The sequence below is a fragment of the Terrapene carolina genome, unplaced genomic scaffold (genome assembly GCF_002925995.2).
Source record: "Terrapene carolina triunguis isolate 2854851 unplaced genomic scaffold, T_m_triunguis-2.0 Scaffold838, whole genome shotgun sequence".
Taxonomy (NCBI): Eukaryota; Metazoa; Chordata; order Testudines; family Emydidae; genus Terrapene; species Terrapene triunguis.
In genome coordinates this window covers 2,337,025-2,357,747 of record NW_020665189.1, presented here as the reverse complement: position 1 = coordinate 2,357,747, position 20,723 = coordinate 2,337,025, and the positions used below count along the sequence as shown (strand labels likewise).

Sequence of the window (20,723 nt, the reverse complement as noted above, 5' to 3'; positions counted from 1 at the left end):
CCCTGTCACAGGGGCACACAGCCCCCCTCTCGGGGGTGTCCCCAGCATCCTATGCCCTGTTACAGGGGTTCGCAGCCCCCCCTCTTGGGGTTGTGCCTAGCACCCTATGCCCTGTCACAGGGGCACACAGCCCCCCTCTCAGGGGTGTCCCTTAGTCTCGATTCCCTGGAAGGAGCCCGCATGTGCATCTCTCTCAGGGTGTTCCCAGGTGCCCTACTCAGCTTTGCTCGCTGCGCTCACCCACTTGGGGATACTGTCTCGGCTCCTGGCCAGCAGTGCCATCAGCACACAGAGGGCCTCCCACTCTCTGCGTAGCCACCACTCCCTCCACCTGCCCTTCTCCACTTCCTCTTGAGTAAAGGCAATTTGAACAGGGCCTGGCAGCAATCCTATCCTCCCTCATGCGGGCATGCCCCATATCCTCATGGTGTCACCATTAGAAGCCCCAGCTTCCTTGTTAGTCAGCTCCTCCTCAGAGCAGCCATGTGTCTAACCTCATAGGCATCTCACAGCCCCACCACAGAGCCAACGGGGCCAGAGCCTCCACCAGCCCCAGTAGCAGGGCTGCCACTTGCTGGTGGGTCACACTTCTTGTCTTCCTTCCACTCACTCACAGGGGCACACAGCCCCCCTCTCGGGGGTGTCCCCAGCACCCACGTAGTCACCTCTGCGCTCTTTCAGGAGAGCTTACGCTCAAGCCCCTCTGGGAAGTCTGGCCCACCAAGGGCACTGAGCACTCGGGAACCCTGACCTTTAACACCACAGGCTGACCCAGTACTCCTCCCCTCATTCCTTCATGCCTGCCGGCTTCTTCCTGCACTCCTCCTGTCTCCATGAATCCTTCTCTTGCTGAGTCTATCGCACTCTCTCTATTACCCCCAACTCTTTGGGACGCTCATTCTCTTTCCACCCTTTCAAACCCTCTCCTGGTGCCTTCAAGTCTCTTCCCTTCCTCCCCTTGCAGGCTCAGCATTTAGTTCTCCCTTGGGGGCTGCAGTTCGGGTGGGCTGGTGTTATTTATTGCCCTTTGTAGCAGAAGCTCTGTACCAAGAAAACACAACGTAATACTGGATAACGAACACTCCTGAGAAGGCCAGTTAGAGGCTTTCATTGCCCAAGGACCAGGTGGCACATGAAGTAAAAAGGCTAATGTTCTGAATGAATCAAAGGAAAGGATTCTCTGCAAACCTACGGAACTCACTGCAGCAGGACATTTGAGGCAAACCACTTAAGAAGAACCTGCCACTTAAAAGAGCAGCACACACCATGGCCCTAGCAAGGAGAACAGGGAAAGTGGGCCCCATTACCAAGTCCTTGAAAGATACTAGCCATTCCATATCCACTCTCTGCAAGATGGAGATTGGACTGGGACTTTACAAAAGGATTCTCCAGCGTCAGGGCACAAGGTGAAGCTCAGCCAGGCTCAGAGAGGAATTTGCTTCCAAGGGGTAACAATGTGGACACAACACATAGCGTGATGGGCATTTCACATCAGACCAGTGACCTGCTTAGAAATTACAGTGCCTCTGTTTCTATTGCAGGTGGGAGGGAGCTATCAGGGTGGGGGAAATCGGGAGGAGGAAATCCAGAGTAAGGGGGATGGGGAGCCAGCGGGGGGAGCTGTGAGAGTGCAGGAGGCATAAGGGTTTTGCTGAACGAACACAGACTCCTCCTTGGGCCCACTTCTACAAACACTCAGTCCCAGTCACGACCTGGCTGGCTCCAGTGTGGCCGTGTGGGCAAATTACTGCAGGATCAGGCCCTCTCTAGATATTTCGTTTGCACCCACCGCCATGGTCTCTCTCTAGCGCCGGAAGAAAACAGCCCAGCAGAAGGGACCGGATGCCCCTGCCTAGGGGTGGGTGCAGAGTCATTTATCCTGGATGCGTTCTCATGTGTGACCTATGCCCGAGGAGAAGCTGCTGGGCCAGGTGGGAGCAGAAGGAGAGGAGGGGCAGCAACACTCACTGCTGGTGGGACTCACCAGAGCCGTGAGGGTTAAACATGCACCCCCATCCCCCTCTGGCAGTCTCCCACCCAGCACTGCAGGCAGCAGGACGGAGAGAGCAGAAGTGTGCTGTGTCAGCCTGGCAGAGATGCTCCCCCCGACCAGGTGCTGAGCAGCCCTGCTCCATGTGGCTGTTATGCCCAGGGCTCTACACATCACCCAGATGGTCTCCCCAATGACAGCTCCGTGCTGGTGCCAGCTGACACCAGAGGAGGCATCGCTGCTGGGCAAGGTAGCGATGGAACCCGGACGCTGCATGGCCCCAGCTCGGGTACCGCCGGCAAAGGAGGGCTGACTCACAGCCTGTCCGGCGGAGGAATGGCGAGAGCTCCCCGCTCAGTTACACCATGTCCAATGCCAATAGACCCTTTTGGACTCTAGTGGAAGGGTCCAAGCCTGCAGAGTTCCATGGGGACGGAGGGACCCAGCACCTTGCTGGACGGGGCCAAGCCTGGCTTTCCCCAAACTTCAGCCCAAGGAATAGATGTATGACATGTGACCCGAACTCTGATCTCCTGCTAACAGACCTGACTCGTCCCTGGGCTTCGAGCCTCCCTCGCATGCATTCTGATGGCTCCACGGTACCCATGTGCCCAAATAACCAAAGCTTGGGGAACAAGACGATGACAGCTGCACATCTCGTCCTTCACCAGACCCCCCCCAGCAGCTCCGGGGTTCATTCCACAGCTCGGAAGAACACTGGCTTTGAATGGGTGGAACAGGCCAACCTTATTCCTCCCACTTGGCATGACGTTACTGTGAGCTCTGAGCCATGACGAACAGACCATGACTAAGGCTGGTTGTCAAACTGTTTTGACTTCTTGCCCTAATTGCCTTTGAGTCACCCCTGCCACGGCCTGTGATTAGCCCCATGGGATTCAGATTACATACACTGGTACCGGAATGCGCTCAGTGATGTCTCGGAACAGAGGCAGAGACGTGGCCCCTCCTTACCTGCCCATACTCCCGCTCGATGGCAGATCTCTGCTTGCTGTAGGACCTGCAGGGAGAGCACATGGTGGTAAGTGGCAGCATGCACATGGCCCAGGACATGCCCAGAGCCCCTCATCCTTCATCTATCAGCACGGCTTCGTTGCAGCTCCCCATGCACCCTGCATGGCCCCCGGGACACCACACCCATGTGTCCTGGGGACTGACTGCATCGGAGCTGGTAAAAGGGCATGGAGCCTTTCACCTCCACGGCACCCATCCCAACACACTCCAGGTGATAAGCCAATGGAAGCTGTTCCCACATGAGGGCCGCTCAATGGCCCACAGGTGGAACAAGTGACTGAGTCCCAGATCAGTCCCTGGTCAGTACAGGTCCTCACCATGTAAAGCACCATCACAACCGGCACCAGCCAGCACAGGCACCAAACGAATGGGCCCACCTCAGGGTGGCACAGGGGGAAGGGGGGACCAATGGGCCCTGCAGATGACACACCGCATCGGGGAGGGGCGGAGGGGACGGGATGAATGGGCCCCGCAGATGACACACTGTGTCGGGGCAGAGGAAGCGTATTGCCACTGCCTACACCTTACAGGGCTGAGGGTTCTGTCTCCAGCCTTGGCAGTCAGTGACCTCTTAATAGCTGCTAAATACATTTTAAATTATCGTCACTTTAACATATCCCCACTACTGCTGTCCCCCGCCCTGCATTCCCATGGGTCTCTTCCGGCACCATCACCAGGAGCTGCTGGTGAACAGCACAGGCTGCCCAGAGGTTTTCTGCTTCGCAGCTTCGTCTCCTTCCCCTACTGTGAAGAAGGAAAAAGACTCCACCTAGCTCATTGCCCAAACGAGGGATGTCCCGGGGGGAGGGGTACAGCCTGACTGAGTTTGCAGGTCTCAGCCAGAAGGATCAGCCTGGGGGCCTGACAGCGAGGCACAAGGCGCAGGACAGCCACAGCCACTCTCTGCTAGTCCCTGATCCAGGACAGCTTTGGCCTCTGGTACCTGATGTCCTCCAACAGCTCTGTCTCCCGCTGCTGCTTACTCTGCAGGCTAGACAGCTGCTCTATGAAGCGCACTTTCACCTCCTGGGTCAATTTCACCTGCCAATGAAGGAGTTCTTAGGTCAGGGCCCGGACTTGTGCTCTGCACCCCGGGCCTCACACCCTCTGCAGCACGAGCGGCCCCCGCGATCAGCTCGCCGCTGTCCACACCACAGACCGCTACCCGCGCCCGGGGCCTGACTTGCAGACCCTGCTAAGCAGGAACCCAGGAATAGCCTGGAAAAGCAGGAGCCGAGAGGGGACAGGACAGGGTGCTGCAGGGGAGGGCCGAGCGCGGCCACTGCCCACCGCCTGGACCCACAGCCCACCCCGGACAGTGCCGGTCTGGGCACCGGGCTCCTCTACCCCGCTCCCCAGCCGCGTCCTGACCCACCTTACGGGGAGGCGGCTGCATCGTCCCGAATGCGCTGCGCCGCGTCCTGCCGCGGCCGGGGTTGGGGGGAGCCCGGAACTGCCGGGATCCGCCCCCGCCTGCCGGCTCCGCCCCGGCCGGGCCCGGGCTCCTCCCAGCCGCCGGGCGCAGCTCCACGGGCACAGCCAGCGCCTCCGGCCCGCGGCGCAGGGAGGGCAGTGATTCCAGGCGGGGACTGGGCACGGACCGGCAGGGAGGGGGCGCCGCCGAGCTTGGCACAGAGGGAGCCCTGGGTACAGACTGGCAGGGGGTGGCCCTGGTCACAGACCGGCAGGGAGGAGGCGCTGGGCTGGGCATAGAGGGAGACCTGGGCACAGACCGGTAAGGAAAGGTGCTGGGCTGGCCACAGAGGGAGCCCTGGGCACAGACCGGCAGGGAGGGGGCGCTGGGCTGGGCACAGACTGGCAGGGAGGGGCACTGGGCACAGACCAGCAGGGTGGGGGCATTGGGCTGGCCACAGACTGGCAGGGAGGGGGTGCTGGGCTGGGTACAGAGGGAGCCCTGGGCACAGACCGGCAGGGAGGGGGCGCTGGGCTGGGCACAGAGGGAGCCCTGGGCACAGACTGGCAGGGAGGAGGCGCTGGGCTGGGCACAGAGGGAGCCCTGGGTACAGACTGGCAGGGAGGGGCACTGGGCACAGACCGGCAGGGAGGGGGTGCTGGGCACAGAGGGAGCCCTGGGCACAGACCTGCAGAGAGACCTTGCAGCCAGCCTTGCCCTGGACTTACCGCCACCTGGTGCTTCCTGTGGGAGCCCACTCCTGCCTCAGCCTGGCAGAACCCGTCTGTTCTCTCTCCATCTCATCCAGCTGGATCCCCCACACCAAGGGCTCTTGGGACCAGCTGGTGGGACAGGCCTCTGCCTGGTTGGGAGGGATCTCATCTGGAAAATGTACAGTAGGGGCCCCCAGCAACCCTTCCCTCCCCATCAAAGCTAGTTTGGCTACAACATCTGTTTGCCTGGAGCTAGAGCTCTGCCCCAGGTATACCCCTCACCCTGCCCTGGCCCAGAGGTGGGAACAGTGTGGGACTCACACATACCTGAGTCCTGCGGGAGCTGGGCCCTTGGGGTAACTGGCTCTGGCTCTCTTCTGATGCCTGTGATACTCCATAGGAAAGTGAGGGTTGGCACATTTGTGCCAATGCAGTTACGGGGGAGGGGCAGCATGACCAACACAGAGGACATCCCTCCAATTGTGGGGTGGGTAAGAGCTGCGGCCTCAGCTCCTGGTGTGGTTCCAATTCCTGGGAGGCTCCTTGGGCCGGGAGTCTGGACAGGGCCGGAGGACAGGGTTCAGCAGCAGTGCCGCAGTATGTGAGGACCTGGCTGGCCAGGTAGCCAGCACAACTGTTCCCTGCACCCCAGGCCTGGTGGTTATCCTGGCCAGCCTTAAGGGACTGAACAACAGTTCCTCCCTTTGAGGGGAGGGATAGCTCAGTGGTTTGAGCATTAGCTTGTTAAACCCAGGGTTATGAGTTCAATGCTTGAGGGGGCCATTTAGGGAACTGGGGTAAAAATCTGTCTGGGGATTGGGCCCCCTTTGAGCAGGGGGTTGGATTAGATGATTTCCTGAGGTCCCTTTCAACCCTGATATTCTATGATTCTTCCTCTCCAGCTCCCTCTTTCTGTCTCATACCATTCCTATCTGAGGCATTGCCACCTATGTGTTCCCACCTCATTTCCTGGGTCTCATTAATATTGCCCAAGCTTCCCTTTGCTCCACCTTCTCCGCACAAGGAGCTTCCCTGCTCCCAGGGATCTGACTGGGGATGGGGCTGAGGGTGCTTCATGGGACAGGGACAGCCTGGGGTTTGGCCCACAGGTGCCAGGCTGGAGAAGAGGTGTGTGATAAACCCTGGAGCAGGGGTTTTGGTTTGGTGGCAATTCTGAAAAATAGAAGAAAAACACTGGGTTCAGGTCCAGCCGAATCTGAACTGGTTTGGGATTGTTAGTGAATCGAAAAAGCCATTTGGGGTCTGTTCCAGAGCGGGGACGCCCTGGGGTGGCACTGGGCATGTGAAGCTATTGGTTAGCCTGGCCCTGGGAAAGAGGGCTGGGGAGCAGGGCAGTTCTCAGTCCTGGGACTGAAACATTCCAAGCCCGCAATCTGGAGGAGCTTCGGGGAACCTGTCACTGAGGCATGTCCGGGCTGGGAGGCTCCTCACCATCTTTGAAGAGTAGCTGTGGCTCACTCATCCCCTGCAGCACCCATGGCCCGAATGCTGTTTCTCTCTGTCCCTGTGCCATACACAGTTACAAGGCCTAAGACCCCTGGCTGAGCGGGGCAGTGTCAGCCCCTAGCACTGTGCCCTCACCTGCTGCTCCAGAGTAATCTGGCCCGTGGTGCTGAGCTACACAGGTCAGTGACTAGTAGTGAGTATTAGTTAAATCCCCAGGGCCGGGCATTTGCTCAGTCCTGCATTTTCTGCTGTTACTTTAAACCAGGGGTGGGCAAACTACAGCCCACAGGCCACATCCGGCCCGCGGGACCGTCCTGCCCAGCCCCTGCGCTCCTGGCCTGGGAGGCTAGCCCCCGGCCCCTCCCCTGCTGTCCCTCCTCCCCTGCAGCCTCAGCTCGCTCACTCCGCTGCTGGTGCAATGCTCTGGGCGGTGGGGTTGTGAGCTCCTGGGGCAGCGCAGCTGCAGAGCCCGGCCTGACCCGGTCTCTGTGCTGCGTGGTGGCAGTGGCAGTGGCGTGGCCCAGTTCCAGCCGGGCGGCGCAGCTGTAGTGCCACCAGCCACCGGTGCTCCAGGCAGCACGGTAAGGGGGCACAGAGCAGGGGAGGTTGGATAGAGGGCAGGGGAGTTCGGGGTGGTGGTCTGGGGGTGGGGGTGTGGATAGGGGTCGGGGCGGTTGGGGGGGGAATAGGGGGTTGAATGGGGGCAGGGGTCCCGTGGGGGCAGTCAGGAAGGAGGGGGGTTGGATGGGGCGGCAGGGGACAGTCAGGGGCAGGAGTTCCGGGGGCAGACAGGGAGAAGGGGTGGCTGGATGGGGCAGGGGTCCTGGGGGGGCCGTCAGGAATGAGAGGAGGGGTTGGATGGGGTGGCGGGGGTCTGGGGGTGGTCAGGGGACAGGGAGCGGAGGTGTGTGGATGGGGCAGGGGTCCCGGTGTGGGGCCGTCAGGGAACAGGGGGCGTTGGATGGGGCAGGAGTCCCGGGGCAGATAGGAGGTGGGGGCCGGGCCACGACCCCCTCCCCTAACCGGCCCTCCATACAATTTCCGAAACCTGATGCGGCCCTCAGGCCAAAAAGTTTGCCCGCCCCTGCTTTAAACCAATCCATGGGTCAACGCTGCTCTCCCCACTGTGCTCTAGTGACTTGCCCGCTATGACCTTTCAGCGCTCAGGCACTTCCAGGCTCTTCTCACCTAAACAAGGCCAGAACTTTGTAGCTGGGCAAATCCCTCTTCTGATTCCTAGCCCAGAAACACAGCCTGACTTATCATCTCAATTCATCCGAGACTAGCCAGTCTCCCTGCAGAGGCAGGTTTCGGCTGGTTCTCTGGGTGGGCAAACGGGAATTTGCAGCTAGCTCTAGCATTGGAACTGTTTTGTAACGTTAACCATGATGATCACACCCAGCATGTCAGCTGACATGCTAGGACCTGATCCTGTAGCCAGATCCAGGGTGGCGAGCCCAATGGGGCTCTCAAGGACACCGGTGGGGCTCCCAACTCTGAGGTGCAAAATATGGGCCATGTGGGCTGATCCTGAGCCCATAACACTGGCCAGCTGGCAGTGGGCACTGAGCACCCATCCAGCTTTCCTGGGACAGCTACCTCAAAAAATGGATGCTCCTGAGAAAACCTGGACAGGTGGCAGCCCTACTGTGGTGTCCTGCTGCACAGATCTGACCAGGCCTCAGTGAGTTTATTGGTGGTTTAAATGACAGAGGCTGGGGCCCCCTGCTCCAGGCCCATTCTCAGTCTTGCCCCAGGCCTAGCCTGACCTCCAGGAAAAGGTGCCATGGGGCCTCACTGCTTCTGAGCTCTGCCATGTTCTCCACCCCAGGCCAGTTCTCTGAAGCCTGGTGCTAGCTCTGATGTTGCTAGGCCTGGTTCCTGCAGTGTCCCTGCGGTGTCCTGTTCCACCAGCCCAGCTCTTCGGAACACTCTGAAAATAGAATTGGTTGAATAATGCAGAAAATTCCTGAATAATTTATTCCCTGAATAACAGTATTATTCACCATCTCCATTATTCAGCCAGCTGCACAGGGCTGGAGCTCAGGGCTTTTTGCTGTTCAGAAGGCTCCACGCTGCGGGAACATTGAACTGCCCCGTCTGCCCCAGTCCTGCTGGGAGGCGGCAGGATTTTCTGCTCTCTTTGCTGGTGCTTTATTGGTGTAAGGTGGCTGCAGGCGAGAGAGGCCCTGGGCAACAGCGCAGCAGCCTGAGCTGTTAGTTATGGCTTGAAATATGGGGGTGAGAAGATAGGAGCCACAGTGCACGGTCACCCTGCTGGCCTTTCTCTAGGGGACCCACAAAGAGTGCCCAGGGAGTTGGGCCAGTGGCTCCTTCTCCCTTCTTCCCATTGCTCGTTCCTCCCGCCCCCAGTATCTCACTGCAGGAAGCTGCCCGATTGGCTGGTCAGGGAAGGATGGGCGGGAGAAGGGAGTCGTGGCCAAGTTTTCTAAAGTGCTCAGCCCCCAGAGGAGGATGAGAGCCGTGGGGGCTGCTGGGGGTTGTGCTGCTTTGACAGCCTGCTGCTAAGGAGGTGCCTGCACTGGCCAGCTCACGAGAAAGCTAAAGGCAGCAGGAGGTTGGGGGCGGCGCGGGTTGGAGAGCAGACCAGGAAGCTGCATATAGAGGTGGGCTGTAGTGCTGCAAGATTCACACTCGGTGCTGCAGCTTGGCCCTGCTCTATTGGCTCCTCTCTGTGCATCACTGGTACGCCAGCAATGGGGCAAGTGGGGATGAGTTAGTCCATCCCTGCACCACGGTGTTGGGGGGTGGGGGGGAATGCAGGAGGGGAGTTCCCCTTGCAGCAGCTGCTGCAGCTAAAGCAATGACGGGTGCTCCCACACCGCAGCAGCGGCCTGAGTGAGCGGCAACCAGCTCGGTGCAAGCCTCAGCGAGAGCTGGACGTCTTAGCAAGCAGCCACAGCATTTCTGGGAGCCTGCAGCACACTGTCCTACCCCACCATGCATCCGATCCCTGCCCATCCTAGTCATTCCATGATTCACAGCTCTCTGGGACTCACCCATCTGTCACTGGACCTTACAGTGTGTGCACCCTGGGGAAAAGTCCTCCCGGGTGTGTAAAGGAGAGCAAGGAGTTTCCAGAGGCTTCCCCTCAGAAAAGGACCCGGTTCTCTATGAAATGCTCCAGATGTCTAGAGTAATTTCTACAGGCCCCTGTTAAACGGCTAGAGAACCCAGTGGTTTAATCCTTATTCCAGTCTGTTGGTCTGTCCCACAAGGGCATGGGGTGGGGAGGAGTCTTTGGCCAGCCAAAGGAACTGCTTGTTCCTTTCAGCCCCAGTAACTGGTTGCTGGCCGCGTATGTTTCCAAGGGACCTGGGCCAGATTTTTAAAGCTGCAGAGAGGGACTTTCCAAAGTGCCTTGGTGCAGCTAAATACCTTTACAAATATGTTACACTGCTGAGCTATGATTCTGCTGCTTAGGGCCCAGCGCTGGCTCCCCGGGCTGACTACAGAGTGTCTCACAAACTGCTGGCTGCCATGCGTGCCTATGGCATGTCTATGTCTCTGGCTCTCCCTGGCAGGTGTAGGCATTTGAAAATCCGGACCCCCTGTCTGGTTGCCATTACGCCACCTTGGCTGTATGCCCCCAGAGACATGCTGTGGCTGGGAGCATTTCAGGCCTGCTCTGTCAGCCCCTCAGGTGTGAGCGCCTGCCCTGGGCGTTCAAATGCAGAATCACAGAGACCAGGGCCAGCTCCAGCTTTTTTGCCGCCCCAAGCAGTGAAGAAGAAAAAAAGAAAAACCTGATTGAGCTGCCGCCAAAGTGCCGCCGAAGAGGAAGAGAGTGAGTGAAGGACCCGCCGCCAAATTGCCGCCAAAGACCCAGACGTGCCGCCCCAACAACGGACGGACATGCCACCCCTTTCTATTGGCCGCCCCAGGCACCCGCTTCCTTCGCTGGTGCCTGGAGCCGGCCCTGCCAGAGACCTTGCCCAGCAAGGAAAGAGGAAGAGAAAGCGATAGAAAAGGAACCAGAAGGAGACGTCTAGCATCTGTGTCATCACTGTGACTCTCCCCTCAGAGGCTGTCCCCTCATCCAGCACTCTACAGAGCCTGGCAAGGCACCATGCATGTGCTGCACTCGCTGCTCCGGTTCAGAGAAAGCCAAGCCCGCCTGAGCTGCAAACATGATGTCCCTGCAGTCTGGGCCATGCTCTGCAGCTCTCTGCACTTCACTCCTGCTCGCCTGCATCTGGCTGGGCTGGGCTGAGCAATGCCCGACAGGTAAGCGCCCTGCGAGGCTCCTTTGCTCCACACAGTGAGGAGGTTTGCCCCCCACCCCCGCTTCAAGCCATCCCAACGCCCTGGGGGTCTCCCCTCTTGGGCTTACTGCAGCGGGGGGCAGGGAGAAATTCTGGGGGGGAGACTCTCTCAGTCCTGGCTGGGTAGAATTGGACACACTGCTCCTAAGGCTGCGTAAGGCAAATGGGTTCTTCCTTCTCCCTGCCTAGGTGCCGAGCTGCCTGGTGGGTGAGGCCAAGGCCCCGCGGGGTGAATGCGTTGCCACGGCTTCCTGTTTGGTGCAAGGATTTCTTGCTCCCAGAGGCCTCGGCTGGACACCTGTCTGATGAAATTCCCACCCATAGTCCAGGGCTCGTCCTGCATTGGGACTGAGCCCTCCTGTCCCCACTATGATCGGCTGGCCCAGCCGCTATTTGCTGTCAGGATGTCAGGGCCCGTGAGCTCTGTTATGACTGAGGACTGCTATTGCCGAGGCTGTGGAGCAGGGATGTGCCCGCCCATTTGGAGCTGGGAGCGTTTGGGGCAGCTGTTTGTTTATCTCAGAGCAGTGGCTCTCAAACTTTCTGGACAACTGGACCCCTTTCAGGAGTCTGATTTGTCTTGTGTACCCCAAGTTTCACCTCACTTAAAAACTACTTGCTTATAAAATCAGACATAAAAATGCAAAAGTGACTCAGCACACTGTTACTGAACAACTTTCTCATTTTTACCATATAATTATAAAATAAATCAATTGGGATATAAATATTGTCCTTACATTTCAGTGTACAGTATATAGGGCAGTATAAACAAGTCATTTTCTGTATGAAATTTTAATTTGTACTGACTTCACTAGTGCTTTTTCTGTAGCCTGTTGTAAAAATAGGCAAATATCTAGATGAGTTGATGTACCCCCTGGAAGATCTCTGCATGCCCCCAGGAGTGCACGTACCACTGTCTTAGAGACAGATTGAGACTTCGCTGGGGTTGGGGGAGGAGGGATGTGGGCCGTGCACTTCCTTCTTCTCAGCTGGTAGACTTTCCAAATGAAAAAGCCATGGGCTTGTGGGCAGGGCTCCCTTCCTCCACCTCGGCTGGGTAGAAATAACACCAAATGCCCCTGCTGACCTGCAATGCTCCCTGCCTGGTCCGAGAGCCAAGGGGCAGGCTTGGGCGCAGGCTGCAGGAAATCCATCCAGCTGGGTCTGAAACATGACCAAGGAACATTGGGGGCTGCTGATCGGCTCCTACGTCCATCTTCAGGCACCTAAAGGAGTGGTTTGATTTTCAAAGGTGCTGAGCTCCCACTGAAGTCATGACTACTTCCTGGATGCGGCAGTGTCCAACGCTCTCGGCCACTCGACCAGCTGCCATAGAATCCAATGGCTGTAAAGGAGGCTGGGGGAGGAGGACGGCTCAGCTTTATGGAGCACAGTGTGAGCAGCGCTGTGCTCATGTACATACCTTGCAATGCCATGCATTCTTTATGCCCGTGCCAGAGGGGATGTTACAAGTCGATACATTAAGCTCAACTGCGTGGAGCCAGCTACTTGGCTCCACGCAGCTGAGCTTAATGCATCGACTTGTAACATCCTCTCTGGCACGGGTATAAAGAATGCACAAATGCATTAACCATCCAACCTGCACCCTCTGCCAGACTCCAGTCAGCACTAATGCCTGCGTCCTGGCAAAAATCTCTGTGTTTAGCAAGAGCAAACAGAGACCACGATCCCAACCGCTGTCTGCAGAGTCTCTCTCTCTCTCCTGAGCCCTGCAATCCTGCTGGGGCTGCAATCACCCCTGTGTGTGAGGGGAGCTGCAGGCACCTCCCTGCTCTTCACACAGGTTGCTATCTCGGTTGGCTCAGGTGCCATGGGAAATATAGCTGTATCTCTGATGTCGCTATATCTGCCTCCCCGGGGCTGTCAGCGCAGCCCAGGTCCCCCTTTCCAGTGGGGCAGTTGGACATGGCTTTCCTCGCTGTGTCAGCCCAGATAACGCTCTGGTCGCATCTTGGCTTGGCAATCAGTGAATTGTGTGCTCAGTTCCTCTTTCCTCAGTTCCTTGTCGGCTGTTCCCATCACACAGGCTGCTGCCAGTGCTGTCCGCTGGGGTATTCCACCTGACCAGTGCAGCTCCTCGCCAAGTTCTGAGCAGCCGTGGTCAGGCTGCTTACTCAGGCTTTTCGCTGGGCTGTGCGGCTGAGGTCACATACTCCAACAGCCAGCCTTTGCTCAGACTCAGCACTAGTGAGTTGGGCGCCATTACCAGTTGTCACTTGCAGCTGGGGCTGTGTTAGTGTCTGCGAGAGGATCCAGCTCCCAAAAGCCCAGCCATCAGCTCTTACCGAGTGGTCTGGCCATTTTCCTACAGCTCAGGCCATTCTCACTTGGTCCAAGTTTGGGTTGCCACATGACGTGTTATACGTGGCTCCTTTGCTTGGCCTTTCACAAGAGCTCCAATTTCCAACCCCCCCCCCTCGTGGCGCCTCTCAAGCGTTGCGGACACTCGTGTCTGCGGCTCAATTGCTAGCAGGCCGAAGTCTCAGGCCTCAGAACTCAGCATCTGCTGGATCTTGCCCCTTGGGGTGTGGCCCCATGCTACACACACATTTCCTCCCCAATCCCTACCACTGACAGCACCAGGGGCTTTCCCATCTAGCCATCCTGTTGGAGCTTCAGGGCCATGGGGCCTCATTTTGGTACTGATGGTATTGAATCTGTGTCAGGCATGGCTCTGACACACAGGAATTCAGCAGAGCGACTTTGCTCAGGTTCTGCACTGAAGGTTGCTAAGGCAGGAGTTCGGGCCCATCTTGTAGGGCACTTCCAGGCTGTGTGGTGCAGCAGCAGCAACGAAGCATTAGGCTGACAGCAGATGTTGAGTCTTTGCTGTCTGCACAACATTAAGAAAGAGGAAGCCACACAGGCACTGTTGGTGACTGATTTTAGTAACCACATGCAAAGCAGGCCTAGCTATATATACACGCACTGTTGCTCTGTTAAGATCTGGTGGCTTCTGCAATCGAGGACCGGGAGACTCACTGTCCAATGCCCATCCATTACACAAGGCGTTCTGAAGATATTTTCTAGAAGGGCATGGTGCCCCTGAACTAGTACTGGCCCTTGGATTCACCCTGGAGCATAAACATGTGCTCTCCCAGAACCTCAGCAAAAGTGTGAACCTTCTGGGTTACGGTTAACTGTCTCAGGGGTAGCACGGAACATACAGACACTTTGCGCAGAGCTCCATAACACTGGTGCTCTTTACTAAATCACACACAAGAAATACACAGATTAGGGTTGTTGATTAATTGCCGTTAACTCACGCGGTTAACTCAAAAAAATTCATTGCGATAAAAAAAATTCATTGCGATTAATTGCAATTTTAATCACACTGTTAATCAATATGACAGGTTTCAGAGTAGCAGCCGTGTTAGTCTGTATCCGCAAAAAGAACAGGAGTACTTGTGGCACCTTAGAGACTAACAAATTTATTAGAGCATAAACTTTCGTGGGCTACAACCCACTTCTTCGGATGCATATAGAGTGAAACATATATTGAGGAGATATATATACACACATACAGAGAGCATGAACAGGTGGGAGTTGTCTTACCAACTCTGAGAGGTCAACTCCCACCTGTTCATGCTCTCTGTATGTGTGTATATATATCTCCTCAATATATGTTTCACTCTATATGCATCCGAAGAAGTGGGTTGTAGCCCTCGAAAGCTTATGCTCTAATAAATTTGTTAGTCTCTAAGGTGCCACAAGTACTCCTGTTCTTTTTGTTAATCAATAGAATACCATTGAAATTTATTAAATATTTTGGATGCTTTTCTACATTTTCAAATATATTGATTTCAGTTACAACACAGAATACAAAGTATACACTGCTTACTTTATATTATTATTTTTGATAACAAATATTTGCACTATAAAAATGATAAAAGAAATAGTATTTTTTCAATTCACCTCATACAAGTACTGTAGTGCAATCTCTTTATCATGAAAATGCAACTTACAAATGTAGAATTTTTTTTGTTACATAACTGCACTCACAAACAAATCAATGCAAAACTTTAGAGCCTACGAGTCCACTCAGTCCTACTTCTTTTTCAGCCAATTGCTAAGACAAGCAAGTTTGTTTACATTTACAGGAGATAATGCTGCCTGCTTCTTATTTACAGTGTCACCAGAAAGTGAGAACAGGTGTTCACATGGGACTTTTGTAGCCAGCATTGCAGGGTATTTACGTGCCAGATATGCTAAACATTCGTATGCCCCTTCATGCTTCGGCCACCATTCCAGAGGACATGCTTCTATGCTGCTGATGCTCATTAAAAAAATAATGCATTAATTAAATTTGTGACCGAACTCTTTGGGGGAGAATTGTATGTCTCCGGCTCTGTTTTACCCACATTCTGCCATATATTTCATGTTATAGTAGTCTCAGATTACTCAGCACATGTTCATTTTAAGAACACTTTTGCTGCAGATTTGACAAAACACAAAGTAGGTACCAATGTGAGATTTCTAAAGACAGCTACAGCACTCAACCCAAGGTTTAAGAATCTGAAGTGCCTGCCAAAATCTGAGAGGGACGAGGTGTGGAGCATGCTTTCAGAAGTCTTAAAAGATCAACACTCTGATGCGGAAACTACATTACCCGAACCACCAAAAAAGAAAATCAACCTTCTGCTGGTGGCATCTGACTCAGATTATGAAAATGAACATGCGTCAGTCCGCACTGCTTTGGATCATTATCGAGCAGAACCTGTCATCAGCATGGATGCATGTCCTCTGGAATGGTGGATGAAGCATGAAGGGACATAGGAATCTTTAGCACACCTGGCACGTAAATATCTTGGGACGCCGGCTGCAACAGTGCCATGCGAACACCTGTTCTCACTTTCAAGTGACATTGTGAACAAGAAGCAGGCAGCATTATCTTCTGCAAATGTAAACAAACTTGTTTGTCTGAGTGACTGGCTGAACAAGAAATAAACCCTATCTGCATTTCCCCCCATTCAGCTCCTTGGGAGGCCATCTTCAGGTAGATGGGTCCCCCCACATTTTTAAACTGGTGAAAAATGACCAGAAAGAGAGAGAACACACACACACACAATCAGCTTCTGCCCTTTATACCTGCAGTCAGGTGAGCCCCAGCAGGTGACTTTGTTGCCAGACAACTGCTCCCCTGACAGACCAGTTCTCCAAGGTAAAATCCAGCCTTTTGTCCAAGGGGCTTCCTTTTACAATGGAGGCCCATCACGATTTAATGTACTTCTGCTGTCCTAGGAGGAGGAGACAGCAGCTCATGGTGGATACACAGAGCCCAGGGGGCATTCCTGATTAAGTTGTACACGTTGGTTTCCAAAATCACTGCAACACTAGAGCAAGTAGAGCAGGTCAACATGGTTTTGAACAAAAAAATCCTGGCTGGATTTTATCGGAACTCCAAGAGATCAGGTCCATTTGGCTAGAAGTTTTCAGTGGAAAAATGATGCCACTTTCCAGACAAAACATTTCAGTATTTTGTGTTTCATTTTGATGTTTGGAAACTGAAAAACAACAACAAAAATGGTTTCCAATTTGGTTTGAGTATTTTGGGGACTTCCACTGGTAAAAGGGGTGTTTGCCAGAGTTGTGCCCAGTTCCTGCTCCTTTGCATCTCAGTGATTTGTAGTTTCTGCACTGGCATCAGGGCTGGGTGGTGAGTACTTGACTCTGTTTGATAGGTTTGTCATGTGCCTTGCAAACCAAGACGCTGTCTGGGAATGGCACACATTGGTGGGCAGACTGGCAGAGGTCACTGTCAATCCTCAGCACCCCCTTGTGGCAAAACCAGGCAACACAGCAACTCTGCCTCAGTTTCCCTATTCCTTTGATGTACCAATTGCCATCTAGCCTGCTTGTTGGGTCTTTGATGTCACCTCAGCCTTCTGGCCAGGTTGTTGCTAGTTCTTTCCCCTTTCAGGATGGTAAAGAGTCCACAACGTCAGGAGGCCAGATGCCCTAGATGAAGGGCTCACAGTCCCTGGCCTCTTTGGGCCTGGCTTGCTTTTTCAAGGCTTTAATAACCCAGGTGTAAGGGCCTGGGACGTAGGCTAGGTCTACACTGCAGCGGGGGTCCGACCTAAGATACGCAACTTCAGCTACGTGAATACCGTAGCTGAAGTTGCGTATTTTAGGTCGACTTACCTGGCTGTGAGGACGGGGGAAAGTCGACCGCTGCTGCGCTGCCGCCGACTCCACTGCCGCCTCTTGCCGCGGTGGATTTCCGGAGTCGACGGCAGAGCGATCAGGGATCGATTTTATCGCGTCTTCACTAGACGCGATAAGTCGATCCCAGAACATCGATTGCCTGCCGCCGGACCCTCCGGTAAGTGTAGATGTACCCGTAGGCAATCTGGCCTAGCAGTCACAGCTGGGGTGGTGGCCACACATCAAGGATGGCCATGAGGCGGCAGTCAGCAAGCAGGGACTGGATTAATCACTAGAGCCATGATCAATAGGCAAGTGTCAGGGTCAGGCAGGGGTGGAAAGCTGAGGTAGCCAGGCTGGGGTCAGAGACAGAGATCAGGAAGCCAGGCACAGTCTGGAGCCAGAAGTCTGTGTTTCTATCCAGACAACTTCCTGGGTCACCCTCCAGGCTTAAATAGTGAGCATGGGCCAATCAGAAGCCTGAAGGGTGCTATCACTATGGCCCCTTTGGGCAGTACTTCCTGTGGTGCCTAATCTTCCTGTGGTGCTCAGCATGGCCTCCTGGTGGTGACGTGGAAACGTCAGCCAGTCCAATCTCGGTCTCCCGCCCTAGTTCCTTGCAAATGGCTGAACTATTTTGGCTGCAACTTCCCCCCCAGAGTTCAGCCTGAGGCAGGCACCCTGCGTGGACAATTTCAGCCCAAGTGGATAAGTTTGGTAAAGCTGTAGGGAACTGAAAACAGGGCCCTGTAACAGGACGCGCTGGGCAACCTTAATAACAGGTGGTGCTACCAGCCCGGTCCACCCTGTGAAAAGTCCACTGCTATTTTCCTGTGTACGTTTCCCCTTAACTTCACCCCATTGCTCCTAGTCGGACCCACTTCTGTCTGCTCTGCCTTTGGTGTGCTCCCACTCAGATCCCTGTGGCTGGGGAGTGTGGCCCTGCTTAGCCATTGCTTCTTAGGCAAGCTAGGCTTTCTTCTTTCCTGACCAGGAAAGGCTGAGCTGCGTTGCACATACCCTGGGGTGAGGGGTAGGGGCAGAGGGCGTGCTGCTGTAACACACGTCAAACTCCGATAGTGCACTCTGTGGGCACAGGATTCTTGCTCAGTCCTGCTAGAACGAACACCTGCAATCAGAGCAGCAAGAGATTCAGGGTCTGTCTGGAGCAGGGCTCAGATGGAATTGTCTCAAACACAGTTTAACGTGGCAACTCAGTAGCCTACTACCACGAGCCCCATGGTTAAAGTGCTCTGCTCCCAGCGGTCAAGGCCAGGCCTACCACACAGAATACCAACAAACTGCCGCTAATTCCCTGTAACAGTGTCTGTCTGGTACTTTGAACCAGGCTTTAGTTAAGCATTAGCTGCTCTCGAACGCTTTAAAGCATAAACTCCACGCAGCCAGCTGTAATGCACAGCAGAGCGCCAGGCTTCTCCACAGAACAGGGCTCAGACTAACTGCCCCTGGGCCACAGCAACCCCAGCCACCCAGGCACACTGCGTCCCGACATCACAACCTCTGGGGAGCACAGGCTGTGTGTGTCTGGCTGCGTGTTCTGGGAGGGTGGGGGGCCAGCAAGTTGAGACACTGTGAAAACCTCAGTGAGCAGTGGAAGCTCACAGCATGCCCCTGGTGCATCTGCCACTTTGCAGCGTGTCCGGGCTGCTGCTGCTGGGCTGGCATCATCCTTTGATCTAGGAGATTTTCGACTGAGTCCTTGGGCTTCTCCTCACAACTCTGGCAGCTCTCAGCAGGCTGGGCCCAGGGGAAGGGCTGTCAGGGGCTTGGGTCCTTCCTTCTTTTTGAATATGGTTCTTGACACCTAACCTGGAGCCTGGCCGGCCCAGTCCTGGGGATGGAGGCCGTGCTGGGCCAGTCCATCTGGCCCTGACCTGATGCCAGGAGTCCTTGGAGGAAGCCCTGACCCCGCCGTCCTCTGCCTGCAACCAGCTCCTTGCTCCAGAGATGACGGGGGCTAGGTGATGGATTCTTTGGGGCTCAGTGTGCAGGGATCAGCTCACCAGGGTGGGAAGGCTCCGGGGGGGAGGGGGCACAGCAGTGGCTCTCAGTGCCCCCTCCTGGTCACTGCTTACACATCCACCCCAGAGCTTCAGCAACAGCCTCTGGGAGCCTGGGATTCGAAGGCAGGGCCATGTGCCCGCAGTGCCTGTATAGCAGGGCTCATGGCTGGGTCTGGAGAGCACATCCATGCCACTCATTTCTCCCCCGCCCGGGACACGAGCAGGGGTGGGATGCTCTGTGGCTCTGCCATGGCTGCCCTGCACAGTGCCCCCTGCAGGAGGCAGCCATAACACAGACAGGGGAGACAGTGTGTCCTCTGGGGAGCGCCCCCAAGATGGGGCATTGCCTGGGTCTGCCCTCTGCACACCCCAGCCCGCTCCCAAATGGGGTCCCCCTCACTCAGTCCACAGGGTCTGCCCCTGCAGCAGCTCCCTTCTTCCCCTGCGCTTCTAGCACTCTGCGTGCTCCCGGCCTCACCAGCATGGGCAAGACTGGGGAGACCCCGCTGCAAGCAGCCGAGAGCAGGGGCTGAGCCCTGCCAGCATCTCCTCCCTCCCCCTCCCATGGCTCGGGGTTCTGTGCCATCCCTGCCCCCCCATACACCACCTTCCCCTGCTTTTCCCCTCTAATCCCCCACTGCTTCTCTGCCATCTCCTTGGGGGGGGGCTGCTGTCCCATTTCATGCTGACCCCATCTCCCCCCACCTCTCCCTCACCATGTGCTGTGCATGTCCTGGTGCTGCGTCCTCTTTCCTGGTCCCCACACCTGCTCTCCTTGCTCCCCCCAAGCTGACTGCGCCAGCCTCCGCGCCATGCAGGTCACGCAGACACGGCCCTCTTTGCCACCCGCTTGGCTTCCTCAGCTCCCCCCGGCTGCCCATCCCTGCTCCTATTCCAAGTCCACCTCAGCGCCTCCCTCTGGTTCCCCCACACCGAGCGCCCCTCCCCCAAATGCTTGTCCTGCCTTTGGAGTGGCAGGGTGACACTGGCAGCTCCTCAGGGCAGGCACCCAGCCTGGTAATGCAACCCTGCTCCTCAGCTGGAGCAAGAGCCATCCCCTACCCTCAACAAACATCTGCCCCCCAAGAAGTTGCCCCCGCCCTCCCCATGGAGCTGCCGAGGGGGGAGGGGTGTGATCAGTGTGGTATATTACCGGTACTTGGTGTCTCTTTGGCCAGGGCTGGGTGATGGGTCTAGGGCGGCTCCTGCTGGGCTGCAATGGGGATAATCCCGGGGGTGAAAGGGCTCCAGGCAGAGCCCAGCCTGGTATTCCAGTGCCCGGGAGCTCAGATCTGTCAGTGGGAGAGCTGAGCTCTGAGGCTAGATAGAGCTCTTCCTCAGCTGGCAAAGGGCCTCAGGCCAGGGTAAGGCAACCCAGCTCCATCACTTGGGGTGAAAAATCCACCCCCCGAGCCTCGTGTGAAGCCGATCTCCCCCGGTGTGGACAGTGCTCTGGGGACAGACTCCTTCCAGCGCCTGCCTGGTGGGGGATTAATGGCAGCGCTGGGAGGACCCGCCCCATGCGCCAGTGGCTACACTGAAGCACTGCAGCGCAGTCAGGGCCGGCTCCAGGCACCAGGCACCCAAGCTGGTGCTTGGGGCGGCACCTGGAGGGGGGCGGCGGCGCAG

The 20,723-nt window shown here is 56.1% G+C and overlaps 1 protein-coding gene across 2 annotated transcripts in view; it reads right to left on the bottom strand.

Moving 5' to 3' along the window:
• The window catches only part of FCHSD1 (FCH and double SH3 domains 1), a 24,494-nt gene extending 20,015 nt beyond the window's left edge, over window positions 1-4,479 (bottom strand). The window contains exons 1-3 of one of the 2 annotated variants that reach the window (XM_026660868.1): window positions 4,398-4,479; window positions 3,966-4,063; window positions 2,963-3,008 (exon numbers count right to left, since the gene is read on the bottom strand). In XM_026660868.1, coding sequence (XP_026516653.1) covers window positions 2,963-3,008; window positions 3,966-4,063; window positions 4,398-4,418 — 165 coding nt within the window. In that variant the 5' untranslated portion in view covers window positions 4,419-4,479. Of the gene's footprint in view, window positions 1-2,962; window positions 3,009-3,965; window positions 4,064-4,397 lie in introns of those variants that run through there. The other variant, XM_026660869.1, reaches the window with a different exon arrangement.
• Window positions 4,480-20,723: the final 16,244 nt, after the last annotated feature.